At 36.6% G+C, this 19,079-nt stretch overlaps 1 protein-coding gene across 4 annotated transcripts in view; it reads left to right on the top strand.

Annotated features, from left to right (window-relative positions):
* Positions 1 to 918: 918 nt before the first annotated feature.
* The window catches only part of LOC127456019 (liprin-beta-1-like), a 37,815-nt gene continuing 19,654 nt past the window's right edge, over positions 919 to 19,079 (top strand). For 2 of the 4 annotated variants that reach the window (XM_051724290.1, XM_051724293.1), the window contains exons 1-12: positions 919 to 1,063; positions 10,066 to 10,149; positions 10,724 to 10,929; positions 11,438 to 11,467; positions 11,689 to 11,778; positions 11,854 to 11,967; positions 12,643 to 12,774; positions 15,310 to 15,402; positions 17,096 to 17,213; positions 17,810 to 17,854; positions 18,830 to 18,891; positions 18,983 to 19,067. In XM_051724290.1, the coding sequence (XP_051580250.1) occupies positions 10,086 to 10,149; positions 10,724 to 10,929; positions 11,438 to 11,467; positions 11,689 to 11,778; positions 11,854 to 11,967; positions 12,643 to 12,774; positions 15,310 to 15,402; positions 17,096 to 17,213; positions 17,810 to 17,854; positions 18,830 to 18,891; positions 18,983 to 19,067 (1,039 nt within the window). In that variant the 5' untranslated portion in view covers positions 919 to 1,063; positions 10,066 to 10,085. The remainder of the gene's footprint in view (positions 1,064 to 10,065; positions 10,150 to 10,723; positions 10,930 to 11,437; positions 11,468 to 11,688; positions 11,779 to 11,853; positions 11,968 to 12,642; positions 12,775 to 15,309; positions 15,403 to 17,095; positions 17,214 to 17,809; positions 17,855 to 18,829; positions 18,892 to 18,982; positions 19,068 to 19,079) is intronic. The other 2 variants (XM_051724292.1, XM_051724291.1) reach the window with 2 other exon arrangements.

Consider the following 19,079-nt stretch of genomic DNA (forward strand, 5'->3'; position numbering starts at 1 on the left):
CAAAAGATCAAGGAAAATTTAATTCCCCATGTCATGACCCCTTTAAGTAAAATAAAAAAAATATAAATCAAGATTGTCCTATAATGTCAAAGTTTTACTCTCAGCTACAAAAGCTACATAACTATACTTGGCAACAAATCATTGAGTGTTCATCAGCAGCAGTTTTAGTTTTGCCTTACAAAATGTATTGTGTGATTTAAACATTTATTACAACTTTACAAACATTAAAAACACTTTTCTCTTTAGATTATTGTTCACAAAACAAACTGAAATAACTGTCTGGATTCTTGCACCAGTATCTAGCCTAAAGGTTACCCTGGGTATACAATAATTTTCACCTTAGAATTATTCATATTTCATACTTCTACTTGTTCCTCGTGGTCTGTTCTTTAGAAATAACAATAGTGCATTTGTGTTCTGCATTTCTCACAAAGTAAAAACCAGCTGCATACAAGCCGAAATTGTTCAGTTGGCGTTTATCGGCATGACTTGTTCCAACAGCTGTTTTCTGACATCCGAGAAACTACTGACTAAAGAGAAACACTCCAGTTTCAAACCAAATGGGCCTATATAGCTTTACAATGCCAGAATAAAAACCAAAACCAAAACAAAGCGGTCAGATAAATGTTGCGCCCACAAACACAAACTTCTCCATACAGAATCGATTCGCGACCCGTTCGCAGTTGTGCAGCTGAGAAATTACGAATTTTACTATGGCGATGGCCTAGCTTATGAATATTAATTTACTTTTGATGACGCAAATTGGCAACCGTCCTATGACGAATGACTGTCTCTTGAATATTAATTAGATAGCGCTCGAACCTTCCAATGGCGAAGGCACAGTGCTTGAATATTAAACGTCAAACCTAGCCATAGTAGGATATTCCCTGCCTATTACAAGACTTTGCTATGACGTCCCACATTCCCACTTTCATTGTCGACATGGCGCTGGCGAGGTGGGAACACCAACCACGGAAAGAGCAAATCTCGCAAAGACATTAAAAGACAAGGAAAGGACCCCACTTATTTCTTCTTTCATACTTTAGACGCCGAACCAAGTCTGGTAAGAAATTACAGCAGAATGAATGGCAGAATAATTGATAAGTATGTCTTCTGTGTGTCTTTGTTGGCTTTCTAAACTTGCTTCAGTGAGAAACAACTTGCTTGTTACTTGTTGAAATATTCTACTCGTGTAAAAAGATGCACGCCACAAGTGTTGGAAAGTAAGTAATGAGCGGAGTTATTGTATTAAATGCTCAACTTCACAAGTACTAATCCGTTAATATTTACATAGCTTTAAGGGTAAAGAGTGTTTATGTACAAAGAGCATGTAGTTATATAGAAACCTTTATCACCAGTGGGATATTTACAAGTTTTGTGCTATACTTGAGTTTAAAAAAAATTGCATCACTTTTGCTACCTGAGGCACATCTGTGTTTGTGGAGTTGTGATTCACACATTCCACGAAGCCACGGAAAAACAAGAGCTGTTATGTGGTTTCCTTTACTGCATCATCATCACCTGTGGTTCGGTCTGATCTGCAAGACAAAGCTAACATAATTGTCACTTTTTAGTTGTGCAGTCTTCTAGAAACATGTTTGGAGTGACTTCCCCCATATAAACAAAACATGTCAATTTCCTTTGAAAGCAGCATGTACATTTTTAGATGGGGAACTTAAGCTTTAAGTATATATTTGATTTTTTATAAACTGTATTGAATAGTAATTTTAAGGTTTGATTATGTAATTTGAAACATCATGGTGTGGTTTCCAGTAACTGCTTCAATTAAAAGACTTGCAAGGGATGTTCTAGCTACACGATTTTTATGTTTATATCCCAAAATGCATATTTCTTGTGAAAATACAGGTTTCGTCATCCAATCTTTCTTGTTGTATAACAACATTTTATCACAGACCTGAAAGGGATAGTTCACCCAAAAATGTAAATTCTCTCATCATTTACTCACCTTCCCAGATGTGTATGACTTTCTTACTCCTCCTGAACATAAATTAAGATTTTTAGAAAATATCTTGGCCCTGCATACAATGCAAGTGAAGGGTTGCCAGAACTTTGAAGCTCCAAAAAGCATATTAAGGCAGCAAAAAAAATAACACATATGACTCCAGTGGTTTAATCCACATCTTCAGAAGCGATATGATAGGTGTGAGTGAGAAACAGATCGATATTTCAGTCCTTTTTTTACTATTAAATCTCAACTCGCATTCTTCTTCTTTTTTTTTTTTTTTTTTTTTTTTTTTTAAGAATTTAAAGTAAAAAAGGACTTAAATATTGATGTTTCTCACCCACACCTATCATATCGCTTCTGAAGATATAGATTTAACAAATGGAGTCTTATTGATTGATTTTACGCTGCATTTATGTCCTTTTTGCAGCTTCAAAATTCTGGCCACCATTCACTTGCATTGTATGGACCAACAGAGCTGAGATTCTTCTAAAAATTTTGTTTGTGTTCAGCAGAAGAAATAAAGTCATACACATCTGGGATGGCATGAAGGTGAGTAAATGATGAAAGAATTTTCATTTTTGGGTGAATTATGCCTTGAAGGGATACAGGGCATGTTTATGTGTCTTTCATCATCCAGTTTTATATTTGCAAACAGAATTGTGCATTTACCTAAGCGCTGTGGAATTTTTTATTTTTACTGTTAGCTATAGTTAGAGTATGGAACGCCTCTTTTCCAAGCAGTCCTTCTCTCTTGCATGTGGTTATGTGGAGTATGATGCATCAATTTCTATGCTGGCGCCTTGGCTTGGGATAGTGACAGGATATTTCAGATCAGTGTCAGATGGGTGTCCCTTTAGATGTTTTGAATATGAGAACAGTCCGTGTCCATGTCCGATTGGCTCCTTATGTATAAAACACTGCTTTGAGGGACACCCTGCTCTCTAGTACTTGCACGGCACCAAAACATCTCTTGTAACTCTTCCCTTGGCTCAGTCACTGCAATCATGTCAAACTGCTTTTTTCCCTCTACATGAAGCCAAGCATACAACATTTATACAGTGTCAACAGACACTGTATAAAGAACTCACTCATGCCATCAAACTGACAAAAGCACAATGGGGCATTAGAAAACCTAAATAGTAGCCTAGATCCCTAAATTGGACAAAACACTGACAAAAAAGTATTTTGGGGGCATGTACCATGGTAATACCAAGTTGGATTTTTTTTTTTAATTCCTTGATATATACTGTATGAAAATATAATCATTAAGTACCATAGCATTGGATTGGCTGTATATTAAAGTACCGTGGTATTATTACCATCTGAAACCATTACTGTGGTACCATCACAGTACTTTGTGGAGGGGCAACCCATCTTTCAAATGTTCTAAACTGAAACGCGGAACAGCTAATTTAGATTCTACCTAAAGGATTGTACACATCTCAAGAACTGTAAATAATTGACAATAATTGTAATTGTAAATACAAATAAATAATTATAATTTGATGATGTAACTTTCTCAGTGCTCATACATTTTTTGTCTTGTTCAAGCAAATGGAGAGAGCCATTTTCTTAATGCTAATGTTACTGTTGAAACGCAATAGTTTTCAGTTACCAATGACATGGTAATAATTCACTATTAACAGTCAACCATGATTAATTTAATCCATGAATGAAAGTGTCCAATAACAGGGCGGTTACTGAGTTTAAGCAGAGACTATTTAGCAGAGATGGGCCACTTCTATTAAAATGAATGGGAGAAATTGGTACGCCCAATGGTCAACGGATGTGGAAAGGAAGTCCCACCTTGCAGGTAAAATCACCTTTTAGAGACAGACATCGTCTGTCAGATTAACTCGAGAATGCACATGCGCAGACAGCAATACAAGCTGGGAAAATTGCGTTTTTAGCGTAATCTGAGGTAAAGAAGCACAGTTTATGATACCAGTGTTGTCAGGTTTTACTGCTGATTTGAAATATGTTCTTTAATCGTAATCTTGACCACCCGTTTTCGAGATTCTCTATGCAAGTAGATAGGAGCTGTACTTGTATGCAGCTTGTTTACATAGAAAAATAGCTGCCTGAGAGCATTCTAAAGATGGCACCAAGTGGACTGACTTGCTAAAAAGACTTTGGTTTAAACGAGTAGTATTTGACTGGTCATGTGGTCCAAACATGGCCGCCCCCATGAGGAGACCCTCTCCATGTAGAATAAAACAGCTTTTATGGAATTTTTTGGGGGGTATTCTGTGTACTTTTGATTAAAGCAGTTTACTGTGATTTCACCTCAATACTTTAGACAAACCAAAACAAACAGACCTCGATCACAAGGCAACCCAGCTTGAATTTGGTAATTTTAACACAGATTTGATTGTGATGGAGGAAATGTACACATTAGAGCTTCGGTGTCCCAGATTAACCCATTTCTACCTATATATCCCACATGAAATTAACTTGCTTTAGAAATGTCTTTTCTAACAGACTTGTCCCGTGACTCAACTGACATTTTTCTACGCTTGCATGAACTTGACTTGAGGCAAGTTTGCTGGCTTACACGGCTTGCCTGCCATAAATACTTTTATTTTTGTAGAGATGAATGACCTGAAGGCTGGTATTTTTCTCCAGTATGTGCCAGCAGAGGTTTTTCTGTCAGTCAGTCAGAGCGCTTCAGAGGCGTAGTAGCTAATACAGCTCATACAATCCAGTTCATACATACTCTCTGCCCTCAGGTGCTCGCACTGATGGATTTCAGAGGCCATTAGGATTTTTTTTCTTATTCTCACTCTAATGTTTATTACTTTTCATTTCATTGTTAGTCCTTTTCAGTATGGTTAAAGGGACAGCGAAATGGAAGGTAATATTTACATTTTAGGAACACAGAGCCAAGAGCTTCTTTGAAAAAAAAAAAAAAAAAACATTGCACCTATAGGCTTGTGTTGCAAGTTTGTTCAGACAGACAGCAGAAATCTCACTTTTTGGCATGTACAAACCAATTTTATTTACATATTTTTTTCTGAACAGCAAAAAAACAAAAGGAATTTTCTGGGATCAAAACAAGTTGTCAGTTGATAGCATTTGTGGCATAATGTTGATTACCACAAAAAATAATTTTGATTCATCCCTCTTTTTCTATAATAAAAGCAAAAAGCAAAGTTACAGTGACCACTTAAAGTGGGTTATTCCATGGTTTTTGTAGTTAGCAGCATTCTGAAACATCATGTAAATGAGAATGCCGATTTCCTTACGCCGTTTAAGGGATTAAGAGAAAGCGGTTTAACACACCATATGTGGCCATGTAAATGCATAAGCAGAGTTCTAACAGGTTTCTGCATGTGCGTGAAAAGACCGGATAACAAACGTCATAGGATGGAGCCCAACAACAAGTCAACAAAACATTTCTGGGAGTACAGTGGGAAAAGCACATACACTATAAACTATACCCATTTATAAACACCACTGTAAAATATTGACGGTCCCTCATGTTTGCGTATATGCGCTTGTACATTGAGGGAATACCGGAGTTTTACGAAAAGGGAAACCCCACTATTGAAGCGCAATTCTTCTGCAGGTTGCAATAGAAAGGCAAGGAAACAAACACAGCAACAACTCTGTAATATCTGTAAATAAAGTGAAGCAACAGATAATAAAATAGTGAAGTCTTCCTTGGATACCATGTTTGTTATTTACACAAGCAGCTCGGGGAAATTGCGTAGCTGTGGAAAAAGCTGCTTAATGACCCGTATACGGCAGTAAAGAGTACACAGCTTATACAGTGCATGTAAACCAGAACGCTACTTTCTCGCAATAACCCGCTTTCTGATGTCCATGTAAACGTAGTCACTGAGCCTGTTTACATGCACACCAATATACTGATTACTCTCTAAAATCAGCTTATTTGAAAAATCTGACAAGGCAAGAAATCCGCGTTTACATGACATTTGAAATAATCACGTTGTGTTTACGTGGCACGTGAAATCGCTGTAATGGGCAAAAATCTACCCGTGTCAGTCGGATTATTCATAAGCTGTTTATGGCCTTTACGCAGATAAAGGAGCGTGGTTTATTGCGTTTACATGACTACATGGGTTTTTGGCTTATTAATCATAATCGGTATAAGAACGTGCATGTAAACGCGCTCGATGCTCAGTCTTAAGCAAACTATGTGAACCTTTGTGAAATGGAAACTTAAAATTGACTTTTGTAAGTCTATAAAGCCAGGCATCGATGGAAAATCAGGAAACATCAGGAAATGTAAAAACTGTGAAAGATGTAATCCAGTAGTTATAAACATCTGTTAAAGTCATGGAAAGGTGTGAACATTAACTGAAGCTCCTGATCCGTATCTACATGATTTTATACATTACACTGCTGCCACACGATTAGCTGATAAGATAGTCGAATGAGTAAGTAGGTGTACAGGTGTTCCTAATAAAGTGTTCAGTGAGTGTAGATCTGCTTCGTAAAGAATATCTTTTTATATTATAAAAAGTGAGACACTTACAATGGAAGTGAATGGGGCCAATTTTTGGAGGGTTTAAAGGCAGAAATGTGAAGCTTATAATTTTATAAAAGCACTTACAGTAATTCTTCTGTTAAAACTCAGCATTATTTGAGCTATAAAGTTGTTTAAATCGTCATTTTTACAGTAGTTTTAGGGATGGTTGATATCACATTGTCATGGCAACGAAGTTGTAAATTTGTCTATAACTTTACACAAAAGGTTAGTAAGTGGTTTTATTACACTAAAATCAAGTTAACACACATATTGTTTATGTCTTGTGTCTATACTTTTAAAATAGTGAGTTTTTAATGTTTACAGATTTTTTTCCCATTCAATTCTATTGTAAGTGCATCAATGGAAACTCTATTTTTGCTTCTTCTATTTTTAAGGACAAGAAGGGGCAAGTCAAAAATAATTTGTGTTTATCAACATTATGCCAAAAATGCTGTCAATTGAGCTTAGCTTATATTGACTGTTCCTTTAAACCAATGTTAATATTTCAGATCCTAACCACACTGTTTGAACAAACTGATCAGAATTTATCACTAGCAGTCAGTCCTAAAGATTAGTTTTGTGTGCACTATTTAAGGTACAGGGACTGTACCTCTCTGGGGTGGTACCCTCTAGGGAAACTTTTTTGTACCTCTAGTTAAAATGTATAACTCCTTTTGGGTTCATAATTGTACCCAAAGGACTTATTGTGTACCTTTTAAAGGAACATTTATAGGTTCAAAAAGAACTACCTTTTTGTCTCCTTAAGGGTACAAATGTGTACCCAAAACAAGGGTACCACCCAGTGATGGCCTTGTTTCTTTAACAGTACCTTTTTTTTTCTTTCTTTTTTTTTCTAGAAATGTAGTGTGAACCGCCTAACTGCCACAACAGACATTTTAAGCAAAATGTTTCCACTCAAAAGCAGGAACACATATCTCGCATGCATATTTCCTTCCCACTTAATGTCATCATTGGCATGATTTCTCTTAAGATTTGTTCTAAGTATTGTTGTAGTTAAAAATTCAACCTAAATTAGGGGAAGCTTATCTGTTGAGATTTTCCTTTGTCTGTGGTTTAAAAAAATACTTGGACTATTTTTGTTCCAACTTTTTGATGGTTGACAGCATGCTGTTTGTGCACATGCATCAACCCTCTTGATTTTCCCCATGTTGAAAGATCCAAACCCAGAATCTTAATTTCTAATGACTCAGTGTGACTTCATATGATTCTGAGAGGAAATATGAGCTTCACATAGAGAGTTCCAGCCATGAGAGGAAAATTCCAGCCATGCAAAAATCTGCAATGCAAAGCAACCTACACTTAGCTTAAATGTGTAAGTCGTGTGGTTAACTCGCAACAAAAGGCTTTCCACAATGAGAGAGGAAATACAGGGAGTTCTTGGTGGCTGCTTTGCACACTCTGAATAGTTTTATTAATGTAGCTGAACAGAATTATCTAGAAATGCAGAGTGAAATGTCTGCAGGACAAAATGCAACACATTTTTGACTTGCTGTATTACAGTGTAAAAATACATGTCATGTTATTTTTGGAAAAAAGCTTTTCTAGATATAACATGAGTGTCTGTACAAGGGTTTGATAAATTATTTACATTCAATTGAATTAACAGACTCTCCAGAATATTTTGACCACTCTGTAACAGTTTAGGATTGGAGAAAATTCACTGAGTCATGTATAACATAACTGCCATAGTACAGCATTAACCCAATGTTGAGAAATGGAAGGACATACAGCATGTTTGCTCTGAGTGCTATAAAGCATTTTTTGCAACCTGATTGTTGGCTGCAAACATCTTAAAACCAGAACCCAACTTCAATTCTTTCATGCACGGCTTGTTTCAAAGTAGATATAGGGTTGCATATGTGTTACACAGAAGAGGGGTATGAGGTATAGCTGGGTTTATCTGACCTAATGTGACTGCTGCATTTCCAGACGAAACCTATTTTTAAATTCAAAGCTTGCTTTATAAGTTTAATAAGATATGGGGACTTTTATGGAATAACAAGAAACACCTTCAAAATGGAAAAAGTAGCTCTAACAATCTTCCTAAATCTCTGAAATTGTGAGCACAAATTATGTGTTGTGGTGACACAGCAGTAGTACACTTGTTCTAGACACATTAGAGCCGTAGTGCTCACAAAGGTGATGCTGGTTTGAGTCCCAAAAAGCCCAAAAGATAAATCCTCCTTTACTAACATATTTCAGAGTAGTGCTTTGTGATTTTTGTGTCGCAAATATTATATATAAGAGAGAACATTATCAACACTGGTGGACTACATATCAGAACATGACCAGTTATCTTGTCGTCACTTCCTTGTTTTGAGGATTAAAACTGGGAGAATGCCGCCGCTGTGTTCTTGGGACACGAGCCAAAATGGCCAAACAATGTGTCCCCACAAGTCCCCCGACAAAGTGCCCAGTATCCCCAGCAGCAGCACAAACACTGTGCCAATAATTGAAATTTTATTCTTTGTAATGTGTGGCTAATGGTTGGCTCTTGGCTGTATAACCCAGGGAACAGTAGAGAGCTGAGAACCAGCCACATTTTTGCTGTGCTCTCTGGAACCACCGCTGTAATAATAATAATAATAAAAAAAAAAAGGACAACCAGTCAAATTGAATATTTGGTTAGATTAAAAGATTATGGGGAAAAATTGTCATCCTGTTGTACTTGTGTGTAAATTCTGCACAACTAGTTACACCAAATGGAGGACACTCTCCCCGTCTTCCATTGGTTGGGCATGCAAAAAGTCCTGCCTAATTTTTCCAGGAAATTAACCAACAAATGTTTTTTTTATTTTTATTATTATAATTAACTAAGCTGGGATAGAGTGACATGTTAAGATGGAATTTGAGAAAGTATTTTAACATTGCAAAAATTACAAATTCAAATTGACAAATATTTTGTAAAAACTATCCTACATAGTTAGGCTGTTCATGCCTTTACATGTGGCTTCTGCATGATTTCTGTTCATCCTTTCTAGCTCTAAATCCTTTTAAGTTTGCCTGAAATTGTTTGTTTGTGTGATACAGCACGCTTTACAATGCAGTACAATGGTGTCCCTGTGCAATAGTGTTTCTAAGTGCCACTCTAGCCAATGGCTAGAAAACGAACAAAACCGTATATGGAATTTATGATTGCCTGCACACCAATACAGAACATGTAGCATTATTATCATCCTTTCATTTAGTTTTGATGGTCTTGTTCAGTGTCTAAGCCATCAGAAAGTATTAGTTGTCGGATGACAAGGAACGATGTGTCCTGCCAGACATTGAGGGGGAACGTTGTTATGGACCATGCGCGAAACGGACTGGTTAAGCCATTGTGCACAATCTCCAGGACACGAGTGGGGTCCGAGTTGGGGTGGCAAAGCTCATTTTTAGGGTGGTAGCTGCCACCCTGTGTCACCCCTTCTGGCCCCGCCCCTGCCTCACTGTAACATCGATTTTTCCTTTTTTTAAAGAAAAGGTTGATTTTTGTGGTAATCAAAATTATGCCACAAATGCTGTTGATTGAGCTTAACTTCTATTAAACCTGGAATATTCCTTTAACATAAAGTTTGTTTTGCTATTCCCCCTGATGCAGGATAAACAGAATTGAACAAGATGATGTCTGATGCCAGTGACATGTTGGCAGCAGCCTTGGAGCAAATGGATGGTATCATAGCAGGTAGAAATGTGTTAACTATGTATGACTAATGCTGGCTTTTTATGTCTTATTCATGTGAGCTTCATTAAATTTGTACTTCCCAAAAAATAATGAGTTAAATAAATGCAAAATTGATCCAGATGAACTGCTAATGAAGTGATAAAAATGTATCAACAGTTTTTTTAATTATAAGGCTGGCATGTCTTGTTGGAGTCACCTGTCTGATTTAGCGATTAAAGCTGGCCTAATTCTGATTCCAAGACTTGAGTTGATACTGCATTTCCTGCAGCATGAATTATTATAATGTCATGCTATCTTTTACTCCACAGTATTTAATAACTGTCCGTCATTACTATTTCTCTACTCAGATATACGTACCTTACATTGTTGTATATTGTGCTAAATGTTCAACATAGTAAAAAGAGTCTTATTCCTGTATTGGCTGGCATGCCTTTTAACTGGCACTCACAAGCATTAAATGTACACTCTGTAGCTCCAACAAATTGCTTGCAAATTATATTGTCTGAAAAAGATGCATCAACACCATGGTGCCATTACTTTCTACCATTTAGAGAATTTTGTCATTGGCACTCAGGTTCCAAGGCTCTGGACTACTCTAATGGCATCTTTGATTGTCAATCCCCAACATCGCCCTTCATGGGCAGTATGCGAGCCCTGAACTTATTGGAGGACCTGAGGGGCGTATTGGAGCTCATGGACACAGATGAGAGAGAAAGCTTGCGTTGCCAAATCCCTGACTCTACCGCAGACAGTCTGGTGGAGTGGCTGCAGGGGCACCTGGTACGTAACCCACATTCCAGAACTCGGGAATTAACAGTCTCTCTAGTACGCACATAAGAGCTAACGTACTACATGTTATCATGTTGTAGAGAGGGATATGGGTATTTATACTTCTTTTTATAATGGTAAAAAAAAATCTTTTGGCTTTAGTATATTTTCAGTGACACAGTCAAAAGTAATGAATTGTTTTTGGCAATTGGAAACATTTTAAGTGTTTATTCATACAATATTATGTATTATATATGGTATTTCTGATTGGTAGACATCATACAGTACATTTAAGTATTGTAGAGTTCTTATAAGTTGCACTGTAGTAGTGCATTGTCAACCATACTGGGATCATTCCTGTGCATTGATTCCATTCTTTAAAGCTGTATTAAAATTGCTGCATCATGTTTGTCTGTTTGAGTTTCATACATGCAATACAGCTAGACTGAAGAGTCTTCGATATAATTGCCTGAAGATGTCAATCACAGATCAAAGAAACATTGTTATTTTTTGTGTTCAGATTGGAGGACTGCCAAGCAAAAGTCAACATGTAATACCATATTTAGTTTGTATATGCAGAGTTCACTCCCCGTTAAAGTTTTGTTGGCACAATAAATAGTGCATGCAAGCCACTTGGATTACAGTAGCTTAGATCTTTAGTGACCCTGTAAACCACAACTTAAAATTAATATATATTCTTTTTCAAGACAGCATTTGTTAGCTCTTTGAATTTTTCAGGAATGATCCATTCTTTTTCTGTTTCTTTTCCAGCAGTCAAATGGACATATTTCAATCACTGGTGATGTTTACCAGGACAGACTTAATCGTCTTGAAAATGACAAAGAATCCCTTGTCCTTCAGGTAACATCCTATATACAGTGCATGCATATAAAACAGACAGGTAAGGCGTAAGTTAATGCTCATCATTCTTTACAGGTGAGTGTTTTGACCGATCAAGTGGAAGCACAGGGGGAAAAGATAAGGGACCTAGACATATGCCTTGATGAACACCGTGAGAAACTAAATGCCACTGAGGAAATGTTACAGCAGGTGGGTCAAAAGATGTTCCTTGCTTGTCGGAGATGTGATCCAACAATTGGGTGTACGTGTATTTTGTTCAGTAGTGCTTATGTATGGGTGACCCTGGTTCTCATAGTTTCCAGTCATTTGCCCACTTCACTGTCCCAAGGCCCATTTAAAGAGACTAATCAATATTTTTTTTGACAAATTATAATGATATTTTATGCCAAAAGCCAGTATATCGAGCCATTTTTTAATATATAGTGTCAGTAATTATAGTGTCAAGCTTTTCTTTAACACAGCTCATTTAAGCATGAATGGCTAGAAGTCAAATAAAAGTTGTTACTTTAAAAGTTGAATAATTTATGCAAACAACATATTTGAATATGAATTTACTTGTGAACAGTGTTGTTTCTTGTTGAATTTAAAGTGGTGGTGTAATGCCAATGTTTAGTGATATTATTTTAGATACGCAGCAGATGGCATTTATCAGTAGACACAATTTTAGAGAACTGAAGTATAGAAATATTTTAAGTTCTGCTCAAACCGATTGGAGTATCTCAATAAAATAATAATTGAAATAGGAATTATTTGCTCATGCTCAGATATGACCATATTTGATTGCTTGTAAACAAAATATAGGACAAGTGATTGTTGGTCTTTTATCATAAAATATATGAATGCTTATTTACTTTTGTTACTTAGGAACTCTTGTGCAGATCAGCCCTGGAGACACAAAAGCTAGAGCTGATGTCAGAGGTTTCCAACCTGAAACTGAAGTTGACTGCCTTTAAGAAGGAGAGACTTGATTTTGACGAAAGGTTCGGAGATAGTGAGGTACTGTAAGAAATATTCTTATAAACTGCATGGGGCAAGAGAGAAATGATTATGTAATGATTTCTTTATATTAAAAGGTCAGTGGTTGTCCTTTAATTATAATGCTAGTCATTGGTTAATTTGTGATTCCGCCATTGGCATATAGAGCTCTTTTGTTTCAACTTTCAACACTTTTGTTTAAATATTCCAGTGATTATTGGACAAATGACTTGAATGTTTGTTTAGAATAGTGATTCTGCAAAATAGCCACCCTATTGTTTCTGTTTGAGCATGAAGCCTTATGTTAAACAATGTGCTCTTTTAGCACTTCCACATCTAGGCCTACCAATCACGTCATGTTGTGGTACAGAGATCTGTTCCAATCCAGTGGAATGGTAGGCTTTTAACTTTTCTCTACTTGGTTTGAGGTCTGGGTGGATGGCAAATGCAAAAACTGAATGCAAATGTAAAAAGTTTTTACCAGAAACAATTTCCTCTCCAAAAATTGGTTTGGTGGCCTCTATTCTCTATGGAAAGTAGTCATAACCACAAAGGACTAGGTCCCACTGTGGATGTACAGAAGTAAGAAGGGGTTGGCAAGTGTTAAATTTCCTCATCAAGAGGGTTTTGGGAATGCTCAGGTCCATGGGAATGTTTTTAACTAATGCTGTGGAAAACACACATCTGTTGATTTTATAGATAGCACTGCATTGGATGGGAACCGTGTGTTCTTTGTCAGGTGTAAAGCATTTTTCAAAGATGGTTTGGGCTGTTTACTGTGCTATTTTGCTGCCACATAATTTACTGGCTCAGCAAATCTACACATTGTTTACCAAAATGTCCCATTTTTATCCGGTAAAGAATGTTATGTGTTCATGAGGATCATCAAAACTACTGTGTTCTGAAATACAGAATGTAATTATTTTCGTTTTCCACCGGTTCACTGCTCCATGTGGATGTCTCTGTGTTTTTGCACATTTACTGTGTGTTTACTACTAGAGGCTGTTTAGTTTATTGAATCATAAATCTGCAGTTGAATGTAAGACATCCTCACAAAGAGCTTGGCCTTGAAAAGCCTGAGTGCTGAATGGGAGCTGCTGTCACTAGATTCTTGTTTTTTGCACATATAGACATTTTCAAGGATTGAATGCTCCTCTGTTTGTTAAATAAAGCATATCGGATATGAGAAAAGGCTTCTCCCTTTTTCTCCCCAATTTGGAATGGCCAATTCCCAATGCACTCTTAGTCCTCGTGGTGGTGTAGTTACTCCGGGTGGTGGAGGATGAATCTCCATTGCCTCTGCATCTGAGACCGTCAATCCGCGCATCTTATCATGTGGCTTGTTGAGCGCATTACCGCGGAGACATAGCGCGTGTGGTAGCGCTTTGCGCTATTCTCCACGGCATCCATGCACAACTCACCATGCGCCCCACCGAGAGCGAGAACCACATTATGGCAACCACGAGGAGGTTACCCCATATGACTCTACCCTCCCTAGCAACCGGGCCAATTTGGTTGCTTAGGAGACCTGGCTGGAGTCACACAGCACACCCTGGAATCGAACTCGCGACTCCAGATGAAAAGGCTTCTCTCTAAAGCTTTTTGAAGTAAAATTGCTTAGTAATACGGCCTTGGAAATCCATATGTGTGTATGGGTGGTTGACATGAAATGTGGACTTTATCTAACAAACAAAAATGTTGTAGTTTTTTTTTTTTTTTAAGTGTCACAATATGGGGCAATTTGCAGGTCAGTTTAAGGGTATGAAGGAAATTATAACTAAAAATTCTAACCTTAAAGAGATAGTTCCCCAAAAATGAAACTTCTCTCATTATTTACTCACTTTCTTGCCATTCCAAATGTGTATGACTTTTTTCTTCTGCAGAACACAAAGATTTTTTGAAGAATATTTCAGCTGTAAATGGTGACTAAAACTTTAAAACTCCAGAAAGGCAGCATAAATGTAATCCATACGACTCCAGTGGTTTAGTATAGATCTTCTGTAGCAATGCAATAATTTGGGTGAGAAACAGATCAATATTTAAGTCCTTTCTTACTATAAATCTCCACTTTCACTTTCACATTCTGAAAGTTGAGATTTATAGTAAAATATATCTTTCTCATCCAAATATATCATATACCTTCTGAAGACAGATTTAACCACTGAAGTCATAAGGTTTACTTTAATGCTGCCTTTATGTGATTTTTGGAGCTTCAAAGGTCTGGTCACCATTCACTTATATTGTATGGACCTTCAGAGCTGAAATATTCTTCTAAAAATCTTCGTATGTGTTCTGCAGAAGACAGAAAGTCATACACATCTGGAATGGCATGAGGGTGAGTAAATGATAAGAGAATTTTCATTTTGGGTGAACTATCCCTTTAAGTCTTGATGATGAAGAAAAAGAAAACATGCACATGTTTTTTGTCTAAACTTATAAGTCATTCAAATATTAATATTATGAACACAATGTTATTACTATTAAAAAATAGTAAGTTATTTTTGCTAAATGGTTTTGGAATAGTTTGTAAAAATTTGCTTTTCTTTTTTTTTTTAGGGTTTGATTTTGGAGATTAATGAACTGAGATATCGCGTGTCTGAGATGGAGAGTGAACGGTTACAGTATGAAAAAAAACTTAAGTCCACTAAGGTAAGCTTTATAAGCGAATTGCTAGTTTCATGCTAGTGGAACAACAAAACTTGAAAACGTAAAGCTTTTCATAGCATTTTCTCTTCTGCTCTTGTTTCTCTACCATTACCGAAGTCTTGCATAACTCTGTCACTTTTCTTGTCTTATCTTTAAGCGTCTTCTGTTTTCCTTTTCCTCCTTGGCTAACCTCTCTACCACTAGTCGCTAATGGCCAAACTGTCTAGCCTGAAACTCAAAATGGGTCAGATGCAGTATGAGAAACAGTGGAAGGAACAAAAAATCCAGGCACTCAAGGTCGGCATTTGTCAGGGTGACTGCTTGTGGATGTGATTCAAAACCTTTTATTTAGTTATTTTTCCACTGTCTCTTTCTTGTTGGCATTTTTTATGTAGCCCTTTGTTTAAAGTATACACATCAGTCAAAAGTTTGGTAGGCCTACTTATTCTTTACCATCTAAAATGTGAAAACTAGTAAAAATAAAGTCATGAAATAATACGAGATATTCAAATGTAGGAACACATTTATGTTTGTCTACAAAACTAATTTTAAGAAATTAGACATAAGCATTTAACACCAAAGGTTTTAAAGATCATTAGAATCAAGTCAAGTGTGTCCAAAATTTTGAATGTCCAAGTACACGGACACACAACTAAAAACCATTTACTCTTGATTCACTGGTCGTCATCACAGAATCAAACTTTTAGTCATCTCGTTTGACAGAGCTCACAGAGCATTATAGCCCTCCATTTTGCACCATTTAAAGGGTACAGACAAAGTTCTCATCATAATTTGAAAGCTGGTCATTAAATCAAACTTCCTCTACAAGTAGTGACTTTGAGGCACCAGTTTAAGATCTCAGTATGTTTAATTAACCACAGGTATGCTTGAGTGTGAAGCTGTACGTGATGTTTAAGCTGAGAGGCAGTACATTTCAGGCAGCTATATAACACAGGAGAAGCTATTTCTGTTGCAACTTCCTACTGTACCGTATTGTTAAGCCACACACTTAGTTTGAGATTTCAAACTTAGTTTGAGGTTTGCATGACTGTGTTACACTGTAGTCTCTTTGTGCTTGTGTTTTGTCAAACAATTCTCTCCCACCGTGCCAGTACTTGGAAATCTTGAGGGATGTGTTTTTGAAAGTGGCCATTGTCTTTATTTCTGTTAGCGATAGACTGATATCTTGGATAGGCCGATTAACTGGACGATATTTTGAGATGACCTGTATCGGCTGATAACCGTGCATGCTTTGCTGAAATTCCAAAATTGTCAATGGATAATGCTCATTTTCTGTTTTCAATTTTTTAGTTGGTGGATTTTGAGTAAATATTGCGTATAATAAGTGCTCATTTAATTTAGCAAGTTTGTGTACATGTCAATTATGTAATAAATTCATTCATTATTATTTATTACCTTTAAAATTGTATTATACATATACTATTAGAATTATACAAGCCATCGGTCACCATGCGCTCTAGAAAAAAAATAAATAAAAACCATCGGTCAACCACTACTCTTGATCATTCTTATCCAGACTATTTATATATCATAGAAACTGTAACTTTCATTTAGCATATGCTCTCTGACAGTAATTAGTAATTGCATGGCATTGGATTATGGGGTGTTTAACCTGTTAATTGTGTTGGTGGTCCAGGATATTGTCTGTATACACAATTGAGTGTTTTATGTTCAGGAGGAGCTGGTTATGTTGAGAAGACAGCTGGATGGCAGAGATGGTGAGCTGAGAAGGTTGCAGGATGAGACTGGGTCCAGATCCCCAACGCCTGCAGGCCTAGACAGCACAGAGCGAGGTGGGTCATGTATAGTTGCTATTATTCACACCTAGTAATCACAGTGTTGCCTGTCCCAGCATGCCCTTAAGGGGCTTATTTTTGTCATGTCATGGGGTAGATCAAACTTGATTTTTTATATATATATTTATTTATTTATTTATTTGTTTGTTTGTTTTGGTATGTATTTTTGTTGTTTTTTTTATTTTATTTTGTTTTGTTTTTTTTGTGTTTTCTTTTTTAATGTTTTGCTTTTTGTGTTGAGGTTTCTATGTTTTGTTTTTGTTTTGTGTTGGTATGTTTTGCTTTGCTTTTTGTTTTGTGTTTTTGTTTTGTGCTGTGGTGGTTTTGTTTAGCTTTTTGTTGTGTTTTGCTTTTTTGTTTTTGCTTTTTGTTTTTTTTGTGTTTTTTTTTTTTTATGTTTTGTTTTTTGTTTTGATTTGTTTTATTTTTTGCTTTTTGTTTTGATTTTTTGCTTTGTTTCATGTTGCGCTGATTTGTTTTTTTGTTTTGATTTTTTCTGTCTTTTGCTGTGTAACATTATTATTTGTGTACATTGGTGTTATAACACATTCAATAACAAAAGCCGTTCAATATCATTACTCTGTCTTAAACAGTTTTCCATACTGAGGAAACATTTAAAAAGAGGCTCAAAGAGAAACGTAAGGGGACTTTATGTCTACCTTCTACACACACACATCTCTTTTTCAAAAATTTTTAAATTATGTACTGTTTTTGTCCTCTTTAGTCCTCCGTTTCCTGTGCCTGCATGTTTGGGCATGGTACTCATGAAGCTTGCTTCTCTATGACCTAAAGCCAAGTGTATTACAAAACATATTCCAGTTTTAAAAAGCTCAGCAGATGTCCGCAAAAAATCAACACTCCGCATTCACAACATTCTACACATCTCTAGCCCTTTGTACATTTGTTTTACAAATTTTGGATAATTGAATTATGCTTATCAGCTGCCAATAAAATTGTAGTACTCTCAGCTCCATTTAATAACTTAAATTTGTTCAGAGAATAACATATTAGATGTATACTCCAAATACACCCTAAAAATTCCTCAGATTTCCCCCCAAAAACAGCACAGAAAATGTGAAGAATAAATATTGGAGTATTCAGTCTGGGCCTGAAAATTATTCATTCAAGTACCGCATTTTAAATAGCAATCCTTTTTCACGTTTTCACTCTGACAAGAGTCAGATTGTGCTGGCCATTCGGCATGTCACATTCACATTATTGTCTCTTTGTTCTTTGCCTGTCTCCTTGTTCTGTAACGCATCCTGGATCCCAAAACTAGTTTCTTAACCTTATTTCCTCCCTTCCCTTCCCTCCATTATCACTAGCAGTGCATTGCCCCATAACCATTCTCCCCATGTTCACACTCCTCATGACCTCACAGGCTGGACATCCACTCTTATCTGTGGCTGCATACACTCACGTTTTAAACCCAACAGCCTCCTCCTCACTTCCATTGTGTGCATTTCTCATGTATGTCACAGAAGGTCACTGTTATTTCAGCTCAATCTGTCTACTGTTTATCTGATGCTAAATGTCAGGCCTGAGGCCAAATGCTGCTTTGCCCTTTAGGCATAATGAAATGGTTTATAGTTTACTAAGCCTGTGCCTTGCAGATATGGAAGTACAAAAGATGAAGAAAGCAATGGAGTCATTGATGGCAGCAAATGAGGAGAAGGTAAATTTAGGTCAAAAGATTCAATTTCTGATGCATTTGAAATTCATTAAGGATCTTGGTATTTAATGCCACCATTGTATTTTTTCTCTAGGATCGCAAGATTGAAGAACTACGACAGTCACTGACACGTTATAAGAAGGTGCAAGAGATGGTTATGTCTGAACAAGGGAGAAAAGGTGATTATTTTT

This window comes from Myxocyprinus asiaticus, chromosome 18, assembly GCF_019703515.2.
Source record: "Myxocyprinus asiaticus isolate MX2 ecotype Aquarium Trade chromosome 18, UBuf_Myxa_2, whole genome shotgun sequence".
In the NCBI taxonomy this organism is placed as follows: Eukaryota; Metazoa; Chordata; class Actinopteri; order Cypriniformes; family Catostomidae; genus Myxocyprinus; species Myxocyprinus asiaticus.